The following is a 19,606-nucleotide window of genomic DNA, read 5'->3' on the forward strand; positions in this document are numbered from 1 at the left end:
TGATTTGCTTATGGATGAGCATGCATTTGCCGCCTTGTTGCGTAGTAGTAGATTTCAGTTGCCTCAGCTCAACTCACAGAACAGAGAACACAGAATGCTTAAACATCCCATTCTTTCCCGACTTCCACTTAAGAAAAGCAGTTATTTAGTTCACCAGTTTTACTCTTTTTCAGATGTAAAACAAAAGATTTCCTCATGTCTAGGGACTTTTTGAGTTATGATGTTTTTTTCTAACATATGCCTTCTAGTGATGGCTTCTTATCAGAAGGTCTAATGGGATTATTCAAACTTGTCAATTAACCTCATACTTCTATGAAATCCACACCAGTAGCTGATACTAGTTTGTTGGGTTTTGTTTGTTTGTTCTTGGTTTCTTATTTGATGTTTGTTTTTCCCTAAAATACATTGTAAACCACCCAAAATAACAATGTATTTATTTCTGAAAACTAACTTCCTTTGAACATATAAGTGTTTGCCAGCCTTTGTTTCCTACATGAATGGTCATCTCAGGCATAACTATACATTTTATGATACTGGCATAGGTTAAGTTAAAGTTTTATAAAGTTAAAGTTTAATGCTGTTGATTTCTACCAGGCATTCCTAATGTACAGTGCATTCAGTATAATGGCTGAAGAGGAAGAACAGTACACCTAAAGAGCCTTCAACTTCTAGCAACACCCTTATTACACAAGAAGAATACAGGGAAACTGTTAACAGCCTATAGAATTAGACTGTATTTTGAAATAACTCACAGAAAGCTTACCAACCTCCTACGATTCACTAAGGAATATTTACTCTAAAACATTTATCATATAATTTGCATTAAAACTATTCATCTTTTTGTGAAGAAATTTAGCTACAATAGTAGGTGATGTTTTAACTCCCTTGGAAATAGTTGCTAAAATGTTATCAAGGACTGTGCAAAACACATTGCTTTCCTTAACTTCCAGTAAACGCAAAATATCCTATAAATGTGATTTTGTTGGGCAGAAAAGGGAAGAGCAAGATCCCCTCCATTAAGATACAGCCAGGTCACATTAGGGGAGCTGCCAATTTTTCCTCCAAATAGCCAAGGATTGTTGTCCTAAAAAGTCACTTTTTCCAGTTTCTGATGATGATAGATGAATTAGACCCCGATTCCCTCCTGTTAAAAGATAAAGCTGTCTTAAAATTTTACAGTAGGTGAAAAGTTCAACTTTTCTGTTTTCTATTCTTCTTCTCAGATCCAAATTTGACAAAAATTTTGTAAGAAAAGAGAAAGAGCTGCTTGGAAAAAGAAGCTTTTGTAGAATGGTTGTTCTGTAAATCTTTACATCAGGTGCCTCTGAAAGTCACTGTAAGAGCCAGTATGTCTACACTAAGTACATAAGCATGCTAGAAAAGTGAGGGGAAAACGAAAACCAGATGGGATACCAGATATCTGAAAAAAGTCATTTAACAATGTATTAGGAGGAAGATGATCAGTGTGGAAACCTGCCCTTCAGTTACAGACAGTCTGCAAGACAGTGTTTCACTTGTAAATGCCTCCATGGATGGTAGAAATGCATCAGCTGCAGAGCAGGTTTATAAACTAACTATCCTCTGTTTGGCAGTCCTGCAATACCATCCTATGCAGTGCTACTTCATTTGTTTGTCCTTTTGGTCACCTTAACCAGATCTCATTTCTTCATTTAAATGTTGGCTTCTTCATTGGCTGTTTTCTCCTCACTTTAATTTTTACAGGGCAGCCAAGAATGTACCTTGTATTGATAGCCAATAGTGAATCTGCACATACCAACACAAAACCCAAGATGTCACTGTCCTCTTCAGATAAAGCTGCACATTCAAAACTAAATTGAGAATAGCTGTCAAAACATAGATAAAAGGCACCATCAAGACAAATGGAGCTATGGGATCATTCCTGAAAGCTATCCCAGAGCCAAGCCAAGTCAAGGTACCACCCCAGAAATACCTAAGAACAAGATGGCAGAAGTTTTAGCAGTGCCTCCAGATTATGAAAATGCCATGATGATTTTCCCTGTTGACAAAAATTCTCATGTTTATGTCTTGTATCAAGTTCACTAAAGACCTACAGTGGCAGATCTCCAAACTCTTATTATTCCTGTGTAAGAATGCAATGCAGGAAAAAGAGGAAAAAAAAAAAATAAAAATCACAGCATGGAAAAGACACAGTTCCAGACTGACTGAAAATGTAAAATATTCTCAAATTTCTCAAGGTATTTGCTAAAAATAGCAATGATGCTCTTCCATCATTATAGCCAGAGCAAGCTAGCTGTACCAATAGGAAACAAAAAAATCACTGAACAGACCTAGCCTCAGTGCCTTTTCAAACACAGTGTCTGCATGATAGTGCAATATATGGAGAACTGTAATCAATAAAAAAGATATCAGTAAGAGTATATACAAAGACTTTCAATAATATATATTGGCCCATGATCATGGCCATTTCTGGAGCTCCTACCATTTATGTGTATTATCACTTATCAAATATCAAATTTGATCCACATCACACTTTATTCAGCTGCAAATTATAACCATACACACACAAAAATTCAGAATCTGTTCTCTTTTCAACATTAAGAAATTGCTATTTTAAACCTACTTAGACTCTCCCAACAGTATATTTTCCATTATTCCTTTTTGTTCTTCCACTCTCCCCCACAAGTTAAGGCTGGGTTTCTTTAGAAAATAGTAAATCAGATGGACCACTACCAAACACTGAATTGCAGCTAAACTGGACAGTTCACACTGTCACACCCCTTTCAGAGTGACTGAATTCTGACCTTCACAATATTTCCAAAGTAGACTATATTTAAACACTTACTTGCCAAGGAAATCCAAAAGGGAGTGGTGACTATTCAATGTTTCTAAAACACAGATGTCACAGACTTAGATCTCCATGAGAAGCTGGAAGGGGATATAAGGACGATGCTCTATGGGACACACTAACTGATAAGCTGAAGGAAAGTAGTAAGAAGGGAAGGAAAAAAAAAAAAGATTTTGAGGAAAGCCTCCTTTTAATGCCAACTTCTTCCCTCCACAAATTATGTTAGTACTAGGCATTGCCAGTATTTCAGCCATACCTAATATACAAGTGGACTGAGCTTTTTTGTGTTGTTTTTTAAACATATAGGAAAGCATTATTGAATTTCAGAAATACCAAAGAAAAAAATGCTGCCTGAAATATAGCGATCTACAATAAACAATTCTGTATATGATTCTGCACTTTATTAACAAAATATACCATCAGCCTCATGAACTGTGTGTGCATATAAAAGAACATTTTTCTTAAGTCCACAAAAATCAGACTCCAATGACTGTATGTCAAATGGAACTGTCAAGTGCTTCCACAGAATGCTAAATCCTATAGGTTATATTCCACCGGGACTTACCCCAAAACTGAAATTCCAGCACCTATTTTTGGTTCAGGTTATGGGTAACTACCACCAGAGTTTTAAAGATAGACCTCTTGTACATAATCGTTTAAAACTCCAAAGCACTTCTACAAATTTCCTTTTCCATGTGTTGCACTTGAGGAGATTGGAAACTAGGTCCAAAGAAACAAAACCAGCATGAAACATTTAGTGTTAACCATCCAAATTTCCATGACAACAGCTTCAGTGAGCTCACCTCATTGACACTGTAGCAGCAGACCAATGGGCCAGTAAACTTACAGAAGCAACAGTTAACATCTAATAAAAGTAAGATATTTGGTTACAGAACTCCTTGAAATAAACACACAAAACCCTCAAAATGTTTGACTGAAAAAGAAACAGGTCGTTTAGTTTAGCTCAGCTTTGCCATTTTCAGTACCTGGGAGTGTGCCTGTGTAACTATGCACAAGCAGTCTCTTCTCCCCAAACATGCAATGTCACAGGATCTCTCTACCTGAAAATTCCGCTTGGTTACTGCGTATATCAAAGGTTCCCCCCTGGAAAAAACATATGTTTTTGATTACAGTGATGATGCTGTAAAGGCACAAAGAGAAGCATTCACATGTCCAAAGCCAGAAACTTTTGAGTTGGGAAGAAACTTCCAGATACTTCAGCCAAGATTAATTTTTGTTTTGTTTTGATTTTTAAATGTGACCATCAACACTTGTGCTTACATGCACAGTGCCCCAAGAATGGAAGGGAATACATGTTTTTACTCTCTCTTAACAGTCCTTCAGTTAGAGACAGACAGAAGTCCAGCTCACAGGAACTCAGACAACCTCTTCAGGCCCGAAATTCTCATAAAGCAGTAGCCAAAAGGTCAACATCCCAATAAAACAAAAATTCTCTAATGGGTCCCCATTCCTTGCATCAGGGCTGGCTACTGGAAAGCTGTTCATATGCTGTTTGGCCAGCTTCCCTAACTGGATTCTCAAGTATTATATAAGTGTAACTACTTCACTATTTTAATTTGGACCAGGAATGTGTTTGAAAGTGGATTCCCCCAATCCACTTCTTGTGCAATGGACTGTGTTGTGGAACTGTCTCAAAGTGTCTGAACTGACGTCTATTTAACTAGAACTGAATCTTCATTTTGTAATGCATTTCACTGCAAACAGGCATTTGGTTCACAGCACCACATTAGGGCTAGTTCAAAGTAAAACCCACTTCCCTGAACAAGGTACACAACCTGTCCTCAGCACCAGCAGTTTCCCTTGAACAATCCATTGGTGTGTGCTACTTGCTAACATAGATGCAACCTACAGGTGAAGTCATCCAGGATAGTAACTGCAGCTTTCACACACCTGGCCAGCTGATCTGCGAATACTGGCCTGGCCCTTTGGGAACTTGCATACACAAGAGAAAAAAGGTAGCAGAAACACAGTTGTTGTGCTCTAGTCCACCGCAAAAGGGTAAAGGTGCCTGAATCTCTCCATTGCCTCTCAGTAAGCAAACTGTGTTTTCAGGAAGATTTTAGTTAAAGTTCTCCTATTCAAATTTTATGTTTATGCACTAATTTATCTCATAATTTGTTATTGTAACTTGGTTAAAAAATAAGACTAACCAACACCAATTCAGATACAACTCAGTACAGGTAACACAGTGGTAAAATCAATACACAGTGGTTAATGTCATTCCTTGCCTCAGCTTCTGTTCTCTGAGTTCCAACTGCTCTTCCCAGCTCTACTGCCTCACCTCCCCATACAAATTAGTAACAAAGCTCCTATTTAGGCACATCTCTTGACATATTTTGTATATCTTTACTGATATGTCAAATACTAACAAAACGGAGACTGAGATTTTTTTTTTTCCCCTCAGTCATTGCCATCCATGAATATTTCAGCTTTAACAGTTAAGCTGTAAAGGCTTTCAATTAAAATAAATAAATAAATAAAATAGCCAAGCTGTCATTCTATTAGCAAGTAAATCTCCAATAGAAACATTGTTAAGTCACTAGTCAACCTCCATACACCATACACAACCTCAGATCCTTCAACTTTAGGAAGACTTTGAAACAGTTTTATTTTAAAATTGTAAGTATTTATTGTTTGGCACAGTATAAAAATGTTCCAATGTCCCCTTAAAGCAGAGATTTCTCAGAAATGCTGCAGCTTCTATATTCAGGATGATGGGAAATTACAAACTGGAATTGTCTTGCAACTCTGTGAGCTGATCCCTGAGTAAAGAGGTGCTTTGCCTGACTCTTTTCCTTAAAGATATTTCTACTTGGGGAACCCAGAGCCAAACTGCTGCTTTTGTGTTCTCAGAAACACCTCTAGTGCACATAAAAGACTGTTTCATTATAGTAGCCTTCCAAAAAAGCAGGCTATGATGTGAAACGGTATTATAGATCATCAAATGTAAAGCAAATAAAGTTAAACTGTGGTACCCCATATATATATATATATATATATATGGCAAAAACCCAAACAAACCTTTTGTTGTACTGTCCATTCCTGATGGGACCTAGAGTTTTCCCTGATCCTGCAGGATTTACTAATATTTTTGCTATGGCTTGGCCCAAAACATGTTAACCACATAGAGACAGCTAATAGCACCAACTTCCAGAGAGCTTTTCAGCAAAGGAATGCAGTTTTTGACTGGAGCCTAAAAGTTCTGTTTTGAATTGCAGAGGGCAGGACCTATACAAAACAGCATGCTCAGCTACCTCATCAGGCTTAGCTTGTTAAATCTGAAGGTCAACATGAACCTGAAAGTGGATACTCATAAGAAATTAATTCAGAAAGGCATAAATGATTCAAGAGAAAAACCTTGGTAAACTGCAATTTACATGGCCAGGAATTTCACTATGGAGAGTCCTACTCCTTACTAAGCACCCCTAATGTACCTTACAAATGCAGAGGACACTGCCCTACTACATCTGCCCCGACACATAAAAGCCACGTAGGACAGACCGTATTCTGGCCGTCTCCCATCGAATGGGGGACATCCAAGCCGAGTGGGTGCAATTCAGACCTAGCATGCAGAAAAAGAAATGGAAGGACAAAGAATAAAAGCAAACAGCTCCAAAGGGAACGTAACTGCTGAGTAACAGAGGGGTTTCACCACAGAACTGACTTCATTTCAAATGCTGAGCGCATATTCCTCAGTCATCGCCCAGACCCCCGTGGGGGAAGGTGGGGAGTGACTGGCATACAGAAAATAGCGTGTTTCAACTACTCGGCATTTTGTGATAATCTGCATTTATCTGAAAGCTGTCAGTTGGTAACATCATTGTTCCCACAGCATAAAATGACCTGGAGAAACACGCTGAGCAGAAAAGCAGTGTTCTCTGACAGGGACATTGTGAGAACGTGGGCACCAAAACCCAGCTCCGGCAGAAATCCGAACTTTCTCTTTGCTGCGTTGCTGGCATCCGGCCTGGGAGACAAGCGAGGGTCTGTCCCTCCGGCCCTCCCCGCAGCGTCAATGGCATCAAGGAGATTCTTCCACAAGCAAAACTGCAGCATTTGAGCCTTCCCTCCCCAGTGATTCCCAATTCTTCCCTGACACTAGTTCTCTGTTAACTCTGATTCTTGATACAGTATCCAAGTGTTCAAATTAATTTACAAAAAGGGTTATCAGGGCTAAATACACGAGCACAAACAAGGGTTGTACCTCATAGGATACTACTACCATTTATTCACTTACCCAAATAATTACCATCTTAGAAGTAATATGGGCTTAAAAGTAAGACAGGCTTAATAAACTTTTAAGTTTATTGGGCTTTAGACAGTGTTACAACACCTGCTTATGAGGGCTCCTTAAGAGACCAAACCTTGACTTGTTTGGCTAAAATGCAAGTCATTCACTGAGGGATGAAAGACGCCCAAAGATGCTCAACTTTGCTGGAAGCTGTGGGGAATAAAAGAAACAGGCACCTCAGTACAGCTAGAACAAAACACCCTCATAAATGTGTGATACACCCTAAAACTGACCAGCAAAAAAGCCAAGATCACCCTTTCAGAATACTCTTAAAAAGGAAAAAAATAAGGGAGGGGGATTTCTTGGGCTTCCTGATTTTCAGTCTCTCATTCCTTCTCATTTTCTTCAGAAGGCAAATTAATTTAACTTGCAGCTTCTGACCTAAACTAAGTAGTAGATTGTTACTCCCATGCATTCTCCCCCAGAGGTCTACACAGCATTCTATTATTTAGAAAACAGCAGAAATAACAGCAAAACACCAGCAAGATCAATTCTAACACGGCATATTACGCTATATTAGGATTTTAAGAAAAATAAGTGGCATTTCCAATATTACAATAATTCAGTAATGTTTCATGGCACAAAGCAAGTAACCAAGCTCTGCTGCACTGAACAGCATAGAAACTTTATTTTTTGATGCCTTGAGAGCTTCTCAAACTGAAGAAAGCTCACAGGCAATTCTGATTCCGCAGTCCTTGGGAAAAAAAAAAAAAAAAAACACAATCTACTTCTTGCTTTGCTATTGGGAATTTCAGAGCATCTACTGTGAATACACCCTAAAAGCTGATCTTCGGAGCAGAAGAAATCCAAATGATCAACTTTTCAGACCAATGTCCAAGATTAGGCAAGCCAGCTGGGGACAGCTACATCATAAATCCACCCTTTTCTGGCAGTGCTGGTGACCCATTCTCAGAGGTTCCTCGGGCTGCAGCGAGAAATCCCTCAGGAGGGACCTGGGAGGATCCCTTCCCACCTGCTGTCCTGCAGGTTGGAGGCAGCTGACCAGGGTTGACTGATCCATATCAGCAAAATCATTATAGAAGAAACCTTGATATATATAATTAAAATAATGTAACCTTGCTTTGCATTTTTACCTTAGTTATTTTCTTTACTGGTTCCTTGCTGGTTTACAATCCTTTAGACAAAATATGCTGAAGCTAAACACAGTTTTTACATTATACGTGGTACTTTTTTTTTTTTTTTTTGTAACTAGAAAGACACACTATGTATAAATTGCTTAACTAGCTGAGAATTTGAATACACATTTACCCAAATTCTTTATACAATTTATTACACTAATAACTGTTTCTCATTTCCCATTTTTCGGCAATCAGTTCTTTAATTCTGTTTTCTGTCAAGCTGCTTCTGAATAGAAACTTGAATCATAAAATGAAATCAATTGTAGACAACTAACACTAAAGTTGTCGTTTTTTTTTTTTTTCTTTACTTAAGTTAAAGCTGTATTCAATATGATGGAAACAGAAATAAAATCACTCTTAACAACTACCAATGTACTATTACCTCCTACTAATGAATTAATGGTGTGCAAGTACACCATAAATCAGTAAAAATCTGCATTTCTATCTATTTTTTTATTTGAAAACTGAAAGATTTGATGCTTTTCAACTCCAAAATAATTTCTTTACTTTTCGGAATAGTTATTGTAGTGAACTATACTGAATATAGATTAAAATATCTCTGTGTATCTACATAAGTGACTGCACTGTCTACCCACAACAGTGCAAAGTCAGTTTACACTTTCAACAAATTATGTTTTAAGGTGCTTAGTCAAAGGTTTCCCTGATGTCAGTTGTCTGACTGTATAAAACCATGCAGGAAAAACAGGTATAACTATTTTTTTTATTTAAATAATTTTAGGAAACTAAAACAAGTCAGTACTTAAGAACTCATTATCCACCGAGTCATCATTCAAGTGGTTTAGTCGGCATCCGTATGGCCAATGTGGGCAACACCAACCCATGTAAGACTCAAGCAGGACTTTATCCTCCAGCCCAGACCGGGCCCCACAGCCCAGCTGGCAGCACCGCAAAACTCAACCCCAAGGACCCTGCATGTAGGTAGGAGACAAGCTGGGTAAAACAGCACGTAAAAACCTGTAATGAAGAGGTATTAAAAGGTAATGTTTATACAAACACTAGTGACCAATTTTATAGTATACAGGAGTAAATTACTTCACTTGTAAGTATCTGCAGGCCTGGGGACTTGCATTGTGACGCTAAGCACTCGTGTTACTGGATGGGGGGGGTTACTCATTTTTGAGTAATAGATGCAGGAGGACAGCTTTTTTTTGAGGGGGGGCAGTTTCCTCCCCCCCATATTCTGCAGTCATTCCCCGTTCTGGAATAGGCCACCATCTTATAAAGACTGGAAAGGCTTGCATTTGTGTTCAAAGCTTACAGCAGTAGTTCCTACATTTTTACTGATCAGATTTTGGCAGGCAGGAAAGCTTTCTCTGTTAACAAGCCTCATTTTATATTTCTAAATACACTGCTTTGCTTTCACTCCCAAATTAGTGCTGATGATTAACGGCCATTGAAAGAATAAAATTAAACACTTGCGAGGAACCAGCATCGCAATAATTAGTTCTGAAAGCCCAGAAAGCACTCCTGAAAGCAGTGTTGGAAGTGTGTTTCTAACAAGAGCTTCTGTTACCCTGTCTAAAAACACGGCCAACTCTGTGTGCTACAAGTTCTGCCTTGTACCTCCTCCAAAACTAACCTCTCTCTGACTAGCTGCTTTGTCCAGCTGACAAGTGAACAACGAGGGGGTGGGAGGGGGGGAAATGGGCCACTCCTTGGTGGCATCCCTAAAGTATTTACTCAGCAGCATCACTCATTTTTGACAGCAGCCACCTGTATAGGAGACTGGGACATTTGTAAGAGTTGGCATGGAAATCAGGCAGTGACATTCCCTCAGATAACATGGCAAACCAGGTGTTACATCACCCATGAGACAGAGCCACAGTGATGTCAGGAGAGGGAACTACTTTAACAAGCGGTCAACCTGGTAGCTCTTTGAACTGAGAAAAACAGACAAGTGGAAAGAGGAAAGAATACATTTCTATTATTTGGGGCATAGTTAAAATTAAGCAGGCTCCTTTTAAGACAGAATAGAGCAAATCCTTCTATGTGAGAATCGGAACAAAGGCAACACAGTCACACATCAAGAACTTCCCTCTTACTGTCTTCCCAGGGTAGGTATTTCACATGTTACATATTCAGGGAGAGGGAGGCATAACAGTGATTAAACAACTGATCATTTACACCTGGCAAAATGGAAGGCAGAACCAGGTTTTATGCGGTCTGCCTAGTAGACTAGGCTGCCTGTTAAACTTCAAGATAAAGTCTTCTTTTTCACCAGCTGATTCCTTCAATGAACCCGCAATTTGTGTCATACAGATGTTTCACCCACTTGTCCTCTTTTACACTTTCTACTGTGCCTCACGACAGAATATCATATACAGCTCATTTTAAATTCAGAATGGCTGTTACTGTGGAAACAAATTTTATTTTGAAACATCAGCTCAAAACTAAAGTGTAGATTTCTTTAACCATCTCTACTGCTTTTCATCCATATGGAGTTTCACAGTTACAGTGGAAAGTCCTACTGAAGCCCTAGACACGCAGATGTAGAAGCCAGCATGACACACGCATTGTCATACTTAAACAAGTCAGTCTCCCCTCGGAAGCTAACTTATTGTTCTTCATAAATTCAGAGTACGACAAAAAAACAGGAAAAAAGTCCAAAACAAACAGTGGGACCACTGCTACATATTCTCCAGAGCGCACAAGAAGCATTAGACTTGAGCAAGCAGTAAGACCACACCTTCGGTGCAGTTTAAATCACAGCTCTCCCCTTCTACAGAACGGCAGCCAGGTAGAACAGCTGGCCAGAACTGCAGCTTCGTTTTTAACCCCTCGACCCAAGTCCTATCAATTTGCCTTTCCTGTTCGCTTTGAGCGCTTCTCCTTTTCCCTGGCTGAACAATACAGCAGGGCTCCGCTCCCTCCCCAGAGACGGTTGACTTGCCTTGAAACTAAACGCGAACATCTGCAAACTCTTAGGCTGGGCTTTATTTCCCGAGAGCGGAGGCCGGCGGGCGCGGCGCCGCCTACCTTAGCCACCCAGCTGAACAATGGTGACATCCTACGAGCTCCGGCGCGGCGGCCGACGGCGATCCTCGGCTCCGGCCGCTCCTCTCCGCCTCTCCCGGCTGCCGCCCGCCGCTCCCGCCACCTCATGCGCCGGGAAGGAAGGGAGCCCGCCCGCCCGCCCGCCCGGCCTCCCAAAGCTTCCCCGCCGCCGCCTCCGGGCAGCGGCCGGCGGGACCGCGAGCTCGCCGCGCTGGGGAGGCTCCCCGCGGCGGCACCGGCTGCTGCTGCGGGGCGGGAAGGGAAAGGAAAGGAAAGAAAAGGAAGGGCCGGGGGCCGGGGCCGCGTCCCGCCTCCGCCGCGCTCCGCCTCCGCCGGGGCGCCCCGAGCGCGGCCGCGGCCGCCCGTCCCCGGGAAGGCGGGAAGGCAGCGGGCTCGCCCTCAGGCAGCGGGCCCCAACTCGCGGACAGCCGCCTGCTACCTCATCGCGTTGCATTTTTACGTAATTCAGTGCAAAAAAAAACCAACAAAAACCACCAAACCACCCCAGCATTCGCAACTGTTAAAAAGAAAATCCCACGCGTTCCATTTAACTTTGTGGGGATACGTCGGCACCGAAGCCGTGCTTAACATTAAAGGATCGAGCAAAACATCATGTTTGAAACTGCCGTGAAATGTTACACTTCCAGTCAGGCTCGCCATTCATGTTAGCTAATGGTATTTGACATCACACACTAGCAGCTCTACTTTCAGAAATAAGCTGTTGAAGAGAAAAAAACCCAGTACAGCGCAAGTCAGCAGTTAGCCTGTTTCTGGCAGGTCAAGGGATGTTATCTGCCACCCAGACAGGAAAGGTGTTCATTCCTGTTCTCACTCCAGCTGGACTGCCTGGGAACACACATCCCCACTCAGTGGCTGTACAGCTGCCTGAAAACAACTCATTTTCCTCAGTTTGGAGGAAGGGCACAGAACTAGGGGAAAAAAAAAAAAAAAAGGCTTGCATTTCGCAGGAAATAATCCACTGAGCCCAAAACAAAAAGCCCTTTATTTTCCATCACCTCACACAAAAAAAGTGAAGAACTAGATTTGCAAAATTGTAACAGGAAAGCATAGGGGTCTGTTCTGCGCTTCTCAATAAAATTCAACTGCTCAAATTCAGATGTCTAAGTGCCAAATTCAGCTCTTCACTTTGACCAAAGACACTCTTACCGAGACAGTTACCCTCCCTGGGAGAGTGCTTGCAGTTGCATGCTCCCAGCCAGTGGAATAATCTTGGGGTTGAGAGCTGATACTGTCTCACTCATCTAAGTTATTAGACGACCACATGAGAAAAGAGTGACATCCATGCACATGGGTGGGGGAGAAGCAGAGCCAATCTCACAGCTCACCAAGGCAGAAAAGGGGCAGTTTTGGCCCCAGATTGCATGATCCTGAAGCCCTGGGTTTGGTTCATACCAAGCAAACGAGGCAGCTGTGGAGAGCTGTATCACCTCCTAACACTGCGCTGGCGAGCACCGTAGCGCTAGCTGTGTATTTGGGACCACCACGGTGGGCTGAGGGGGCAACAGAAAACCAGTTCTTCTCAGGTCATACTTGCGGCACCTGCACCACCTGATCATGATACTTCCATCCAATTCCTCCTGAGGAACAGAGAATCACAAAACAACAAACCGGAATGCTGATGCAGAACAGTAACACCTGCTCAGGAAAGGGGTTATGAAACAAAGGATTGCGCCAGTGAAGCACGATGTCTCTGTCACGGCCGAGGCATCGCTGACAGTCCAAGAACGGAGGTACCCAGCTGTGGTGGATGCACAAGCTGGTGCAGGGCAGCGTGTACCCAGCCCTGGCCTGGCCCAGCCGCTGAGCTGGTGGTGGTGGGACTGCAGAAATCTGCTGCCACTGGATGTTGTCAGCACTCTCTAGCTAAATATTAGTTTACCCATTTGTAAAATTGTCTTGACAAGTTTTGTTGGCTTGCTCAAAGACACACAGCTAATCAGGGGCAGAAATTTGATGTGGGAATTTGAAATCCTTTTCCTGAGCAAAGTTTGCCAGGGAGCCACAAAATACTAACCAATATGAACTAATAAACCACCATGCAACTTATTTACAGGGACCTTCTCATGGTTGGAGAGCTCAAAGCCTGCCTGGACCCAGTTTTTAATCAACTTAGAACCTACACTAATTTCTGGAATTAAAACCACAAAAAATATATTTCATATTTTCATAAAAGGAAAACAGAGATCCATTTACTAATAGTCCTACAGATTAAAGTAGAGATGATTCACAAAGACGATCAATGGCTCGTTCTGTCATCATGATAGTGGCCACGGACAGTTTGATTGCACCAATATTCTTCGCCATAAGCCCAATTAATGACTAAATATGACCAACACTCACTCCGATGGTGGTCTCTCAAGTTTTATTGGCACGATGGAGAAATTTTCACTGCTGCCACTGTTCATGATGTATAGAGCATGTACATGAATAATTGACATCTGTTCTCAGGGCTTTAAACTATGCACCTTACCAGAACACTAGAAGTATTACCATCTGAAGTACAGAACTGGGTCTGGTTTTATTTCATAGAGCAACTGAGGGCAAGAGCAAGGCAGAGTGTTCTTCATTATGTGCTGCTTATAGTTGTACATTATATCTACTATTTGGTGGTAGCATTAGAGTTGCATTTCTCTAACACTGAGTGTCAACAATATTATTTCTAAATAATTACTTCTTTCCCTCTCTCTGAGGAGATCCTGCCTGCTTGGAAGTTTTTCCAGCTCACTCTTTCTGACCGGCACAGTTTTAAACTAACAATACACACATCCCCTCTGAGTCCACATTAAATGCTGGCACCAGTCAGGAGATCTGGCTTCTTGCCCTGACTGCAACTGTCTCATAGAGCCATCCCCTGTGTCACTTCACACTACTTAGCTTCTAAACCTGCTGCATGCAAATGTTATAGTGATGTTTGTATGGGTTTAAATGGACTCTGAAACCTTCTGTATGCTTTTACAGGACTGGGAGGAAGAGTGGTCTTGTGGTGAAGACACTGAATTAGGAGATAAAGTAAGTGAACAAAGTCCAGCTTCTGCTGTTAACATGACTTTCAGGCACGCTACATCACCACTCTCTCTGCTTTAGTTCATCTGTTAAACGGAGATGGTATCTGCCAGCCTTGAAGGAAGGAGTGGGCACTCTTTGGCATTTGTGCAACAGCTGGCAGCGTGGCTTAAGTGTTCAGATATAAAAACATTTGGTAATGCATGAAATTCTTCAGTGTAAATGAAAAGGTCACTGTGTTACTCACCTTCCAAAAAAGATAGATTTAGTAATATAGTAGGGACAATAACTGCATTCATTTTCAGGATGTTCAACTTTCTAAAAACAGAACCTCTGTATTTTTCTATTTTAAGTTTGGCTTGTGCAAATAACTGCCTCTCCAAAAATACTATATATCCATTTTGGGTAAATGGAAAAATTCAGGGCCAGGGAACAACATCTGTATTGCATAAACAGTAAGTAGCACTTGACACCGTCTTATCTAAGTGTATGATCTTTTAAAATACAAAACAAAATCCTCATTCCTATGAACTGTTCCATGTTATCATGGAAAATATTAGCAAAATATTTGTGGCTGTTTTTAAAATAGTAGCAATTAAAATACTTCAAAGCCACAACTGAAAGCTTACACCATCAGAAAGATGATCTTTCAGTTTTACAGATGTCCTTCATAAATTTACACATACACAAATACCCCCATTATTTCTCATTCAACGAAGAGCTCTCAATTAAAATAAACCATTTGGAGATAAGGAGAGATGTGAAATATAAAGAAATATTTAGAAGAAAGGAGACCGAAGTCAACCTTTTAACGCAAAAGAAGAATATTTTCTGACTCTTTCTCCTCTGATTTCAGCTTTCTTTAGGTTTAATGACTGTAAATATTTCTGAGATCATTCACAGTATATCACTGCTGAATAATGCCTCACAAGTTGCATTAAGAGTCTAGCCACAACTGTATTACCTGAGAACTGGCCTCTCCTGTTGCTTTTTTGTTAACTCTGGCAGTGGTTTTACAGCAGACTCCATTCCCTTTTGAAGCTTTTTCCTCTGAATTGTACTTAAACATGTTTAGGCAGCTATTCTTCCCATGAATTATCCCCTCTGCCCACATTCACTACTACAAGTTTCACTTCTCTCTTCTTTCCCTGTACACGAGAAGGTCTTTGTAAATTCAGCTGAAAAAATGCAAGAAAATAATATGCCTGCCAGTAATTACTAGTATCCATTATTTGGGCTTTGTTTAAAACCACCCACAATTTTTATCCATTATTACTTAGCTTTCACCATTCATTAGGATTTACTTGAACCTTGTCTAATCCCTTCCCATTCTAAGTAGTAGGCTAGGTGGTTTTCACCTTATCAGAGGAAAAAAGATATAAAGAAAATAACTACTGTGACAATACTGTTTGTCATGTGAATTCAAAATGTAATAATGTTTTGGTTCTTAGATACAGCTGTATTAAAAGATACCAAACCAAATGCATCTATTTAAGGAAACCCCAGACTTTTATGGCACCTCCAGATGATGCAAGATGCAACAAATGATTCATCTGGGTCATCTGAAGGAAAAAAGAGTAATGAATGCTCTGGATTCCCTCCTATCCAAAGACTCAATCAAGCCTGACTAGCTGGCTTCTGAAAAGATACCATGGTCAAGGAAAGAGTGAGCTTTGTTACTTTTTTTTTGTCTAAATTATAAGAAAAATCTTTTTTTCTCTCTATACAAAATAAAAGACTAATCACAAATTCAAACTACATTACCAAACAAGATCTCCATCGACCCCCTGATGAGAGACAACAGCAAGACCTGACAGCTAACTACTGACTGACAGTGGCTGTCCCCTTAACACAAAGTGCATAGGAGCCCACTGCCCTCAGCTGCACATCCACGCTAAGGATGAAATCCAGCTCTCACCAAAGAAAATGGGATGACTTTCTTGGTGGTTTCCAGACACTCAGTGGAAACAGAAATTACCATGTTTTGGGTAATCTTCTTTGTACTGTTAGTGAGTTAAGAGTGTAGATTGAAGTGTTTTGGATATCTGCTAAGCAGTAGCAAATCTGAAAAAATGCAAGACATTGGGTCAGTGCCCCGAGATAACACGCAATTCACTCCCCATGTGGCAGACAGAAGAGCACACTTCCTCACCAGAGCACTGGGCATTCACTCAGCAGTGAAGCCCCTTCCAATCTCTCCTGTAGGTTTTAGCTTATATATGACTGTCTTTCCAGCCACAAAATTTGTAACTGCTAAAATGCTTTGATTCAAGTGACATTATCATTTCCTGCTCAGGAATGAAAAGCAGCGTCAGCAATGGGTTATCTGTCCCCCTACCAGCAGTACCCATCCTCTCTTCAACAGTGTCAGAGTGTAAGACGGTTACCATGTGCTGAGGCTCATGTGGGATCCTGTGTCTCAGCAAGAGGACTGAGGGAAGGAGGGATCCATGAAGGGAAAAGTGATCCTACACACCACGTGGGACAGAAACACAAGAGCTCAATGGCCATGCTCCTCAGCAGACAGTGGAATGAAGTCATCCTTGGACAAGTGCTGTCCTGCAGGCAAGGTTAGATCAACTAGAGAGAGGTCATGAGAGTCTTAGATGATAAAATGCCTCATGAAGTTGAAGTAGCTTTCATAGTTGCTACCATTATATTAAGATTCTTCCCTATGGGTCTGTTTTGGACAAAGAAGTGTTCAGACATTCTTTTTTCCTTGGAAAAGGTCTATCTAGAGAAAATGGATTGTCTTTCTTAATCCCTATTATAAGGCAGTTCTGAGTGATAGCAGATGGCGGGCTGTCCAGTGAAGTATCTTGAATGGAACTGATCATCTCTTAGCATTTGATTCAGAAAGTCCAGAGCAGAAAGGTTTTGGTGAAGTCCTTAATAAAACAAGGGACTCAAGAAAAAACAACTCATTGGATGCGGAACCCATTATCCCATAAGACACCTCTCTTTGCCTGATGATGAGTGTTACAGAGAATCTAAAACCAGAGAATAGTAGCTTTACCTTCAACACCTGAAGTGGGCTACAGGAGAGCAGCTGGTAAAAGGTCACTTTTAGATGCATAGTGTCTAATCAACAAACACGATACATGCCAAAGGTATCCACAAATTCCAAGTACAGAGGGAAAGCAACATACAGAGAAAGAAAAGAGAGGTAACCAAGGCTATACATCATCAGTGTAACAATAAATGCAATCTAGCTTTAGGGTCCTAGTGCCCATTCATAAACATTAAGGCCATCTGATGTAAAACGCTCATCTGGACTGAAATCATGCTACTTCAAACACTTCCAAAAACACTGATGAGTAAACTTTGGATTGGCAAGCTTTATGCTAGATTGAGTATTTTTTGTCTTTCCACAGGCAGCAAAAAACGCTTAAAGCTGTCAGGAACTTTGCCATGGGTTCTGACTAATTCCACTCAAGCATGATCATATGTCTGTGTTTGACCAAGATCAAATGTGAGCTGCTGAGTGACCTAACTGTGATCAACCAATCAGATTTCTATAAATGAGTGAAAAACCACAGCCTGAATCTGCAGATAACTCTGGGCAGACGTGTGAAGAGATCACTTTGATATGAACAGTTGGATGCCAAAAACCCACAAGGACAATGTGGCGAATGAGCAATGGGTCAAACTCAGTGCATAGAAGAGAACAGCCACACAGAGACATCAGAGGTTCCACACATTAATTCTGCTTTGTGACAGAGGGTTTTCTGGCAGCTGCGAAACTGGAGCAGGAAGAGTGGAACACAGGCAGAGCAAACTAGCAAACTGCAGAGGCAGATTACAGAGCTCAAAACAAATGGGGGTGCTTCCAGTGTGCAGTAACTAAGACACAGGTCAAGCCATTGAGATCATCAATGAGGCCTTAATTGTAGCTGAAACGGTTGGAAACCTCCTGTTTTTCTCCCTGCAGAGCAATATTTTTTGGTCTTCTCAGTGTCACCAAGCTGAGGGACAACTAACTGAGCTCTCCAGGCTGCTGAGGCAGCTTGAAGGGAGAGAGCAGCAGCAGACACAGGGGTGACACACACCTGCATACATACCCTGACACAACTGGATAAACCATAAATCCCTCGGACAATGGGTTGTAAAGGATGTGAGAATTAAATGGGGATTAATGGCCCCTGGCACAAGATATATGGCCATGAAGTTCTTTGCACCCTTTTCCTCCAGCCCCTCCGGCTGCTTCTCTGCGGCAAGCACTGAAAGGGCTAGGAGACAAAACACTTCTCAAAGTTTAAGAAGTATTTTTTGAAATGCAGTTAACTGAAGGTTATACTTGTTGCTTGATCTTTAAAATTATATGGTTAACCCAAGTTACTCAGATGGGAAGAAAGACACCTCATTTGAAAATATGTCTTATTTCCTTTGTGGAGAAACACTACCTTACAATGGGGAAAAAAATTAGATAATTAAATACTAGGCACTTCTACTTCCAATAATGGGTAAGTTACATAGTAAAAAAAGTCAAGAAATTGTTGAGGAAAAACCAGACTATGAACAGAAAATGACAACTCTCACTTGACTGGTTAAAATCAAAACATAATAATAAAATGTATCAATACCCCATGTGCTATGGGAGATACATAAACTATGAATGCCTGTTTCTACTACATGAGACTTCACATTAGTTAAGATATCCATAGTCACTTGATCCTATTAGAACACTCTAGTAACAAATAATATAAAATAAGCAATTTTGTATGCATAATTTTACAGAGTTACAGCCTAGCTCTTTGTTCACATAATTACCTTTAAACACAGAAATAGTCCCACCACCCAAGCACATTATTTTGTGCACTTCATTTGCAACGTAGGAGACTAGGAAAGTATATTGAGTTTCACAGTATGGAAAGCCATGAAAAGTTGCCAGCCTTCTAATTTCTTCACATTTTACTTAATAACTTAATAAATCTATTTCTATCAGTGCTGATTTCTCATCAGTGAATTCAGCCACAATCCCCACTGACAGTAGAAAGATTCTACTGGACTTTTACTGTAGTTTGGATACCCTAAAGCAATATCCATTTCAGTAAACTGAAAAAAATCAACAGTTAGAATAAAACTTCAAGTGTTAACCATTCTACCCCCAAACCATAGCATTCTTGATTTTGCTGGAAAGAGCTTAACAATGAAAAATAGCAGTTCAGGTTTCTCTCTCAGCAGGTGTAGGGCCCAGAACTTACCTACAGTCAATGGAGCTATATTGCAATTTACATATGATGAGCATCTAGGTGTAAAAACTATTTATTTGAGAAGGATCCAGTCCTT

The 19,606-nt window shown here is 40.8% G+C and overlaps 1 protein-coding gene across 7 annotated transcripts in view; it reads right to left on the reverse strand.

Annotated features, from left to right (window-relative positions):
- TBC1D1 (TBC1 domain family member 1) overlaps positions 1–19,606 on the reverse strand; it is a 113,491-nt gene that overhangs the window by 70,505 nt on the left and 23,380 nt on the right. The window contains exon 1 of one of the 7 annotated variants that reach the window (XM_032998963.2): positions 11,276–11,511. The exons of the other annotated variants lie outside the window; for them this stretch is intronic. Within the exon in view, the coding sequence (XP_032854854.2) occupies positions 11,276–11,401 (126 nt within the window). The 5' untranslated portion in view covers positions 11,402–11,511. Of the gene's footprint in view, positions 1–11,275; positions 11,512–19,606 lie in introns of those variants that run through there. 7 annotated transcript variants of the gene reach the window in all.

This window comes from Tyto alba, unplaced genomic scaffold (assembly GCF_018691265.1).
Source record: "Tyto alba isolate M040663 unplaced genomic scaffold, T.alba_DEE_v4.0 Super-Scaffold_6, whole genome shotgun sequence".
NCBI classification, from domain to species: Eukaryota; Metazoa; Chordata; class Aves; order Strigiformes; family Tytonidae; genus Tyto; species Tyto alba.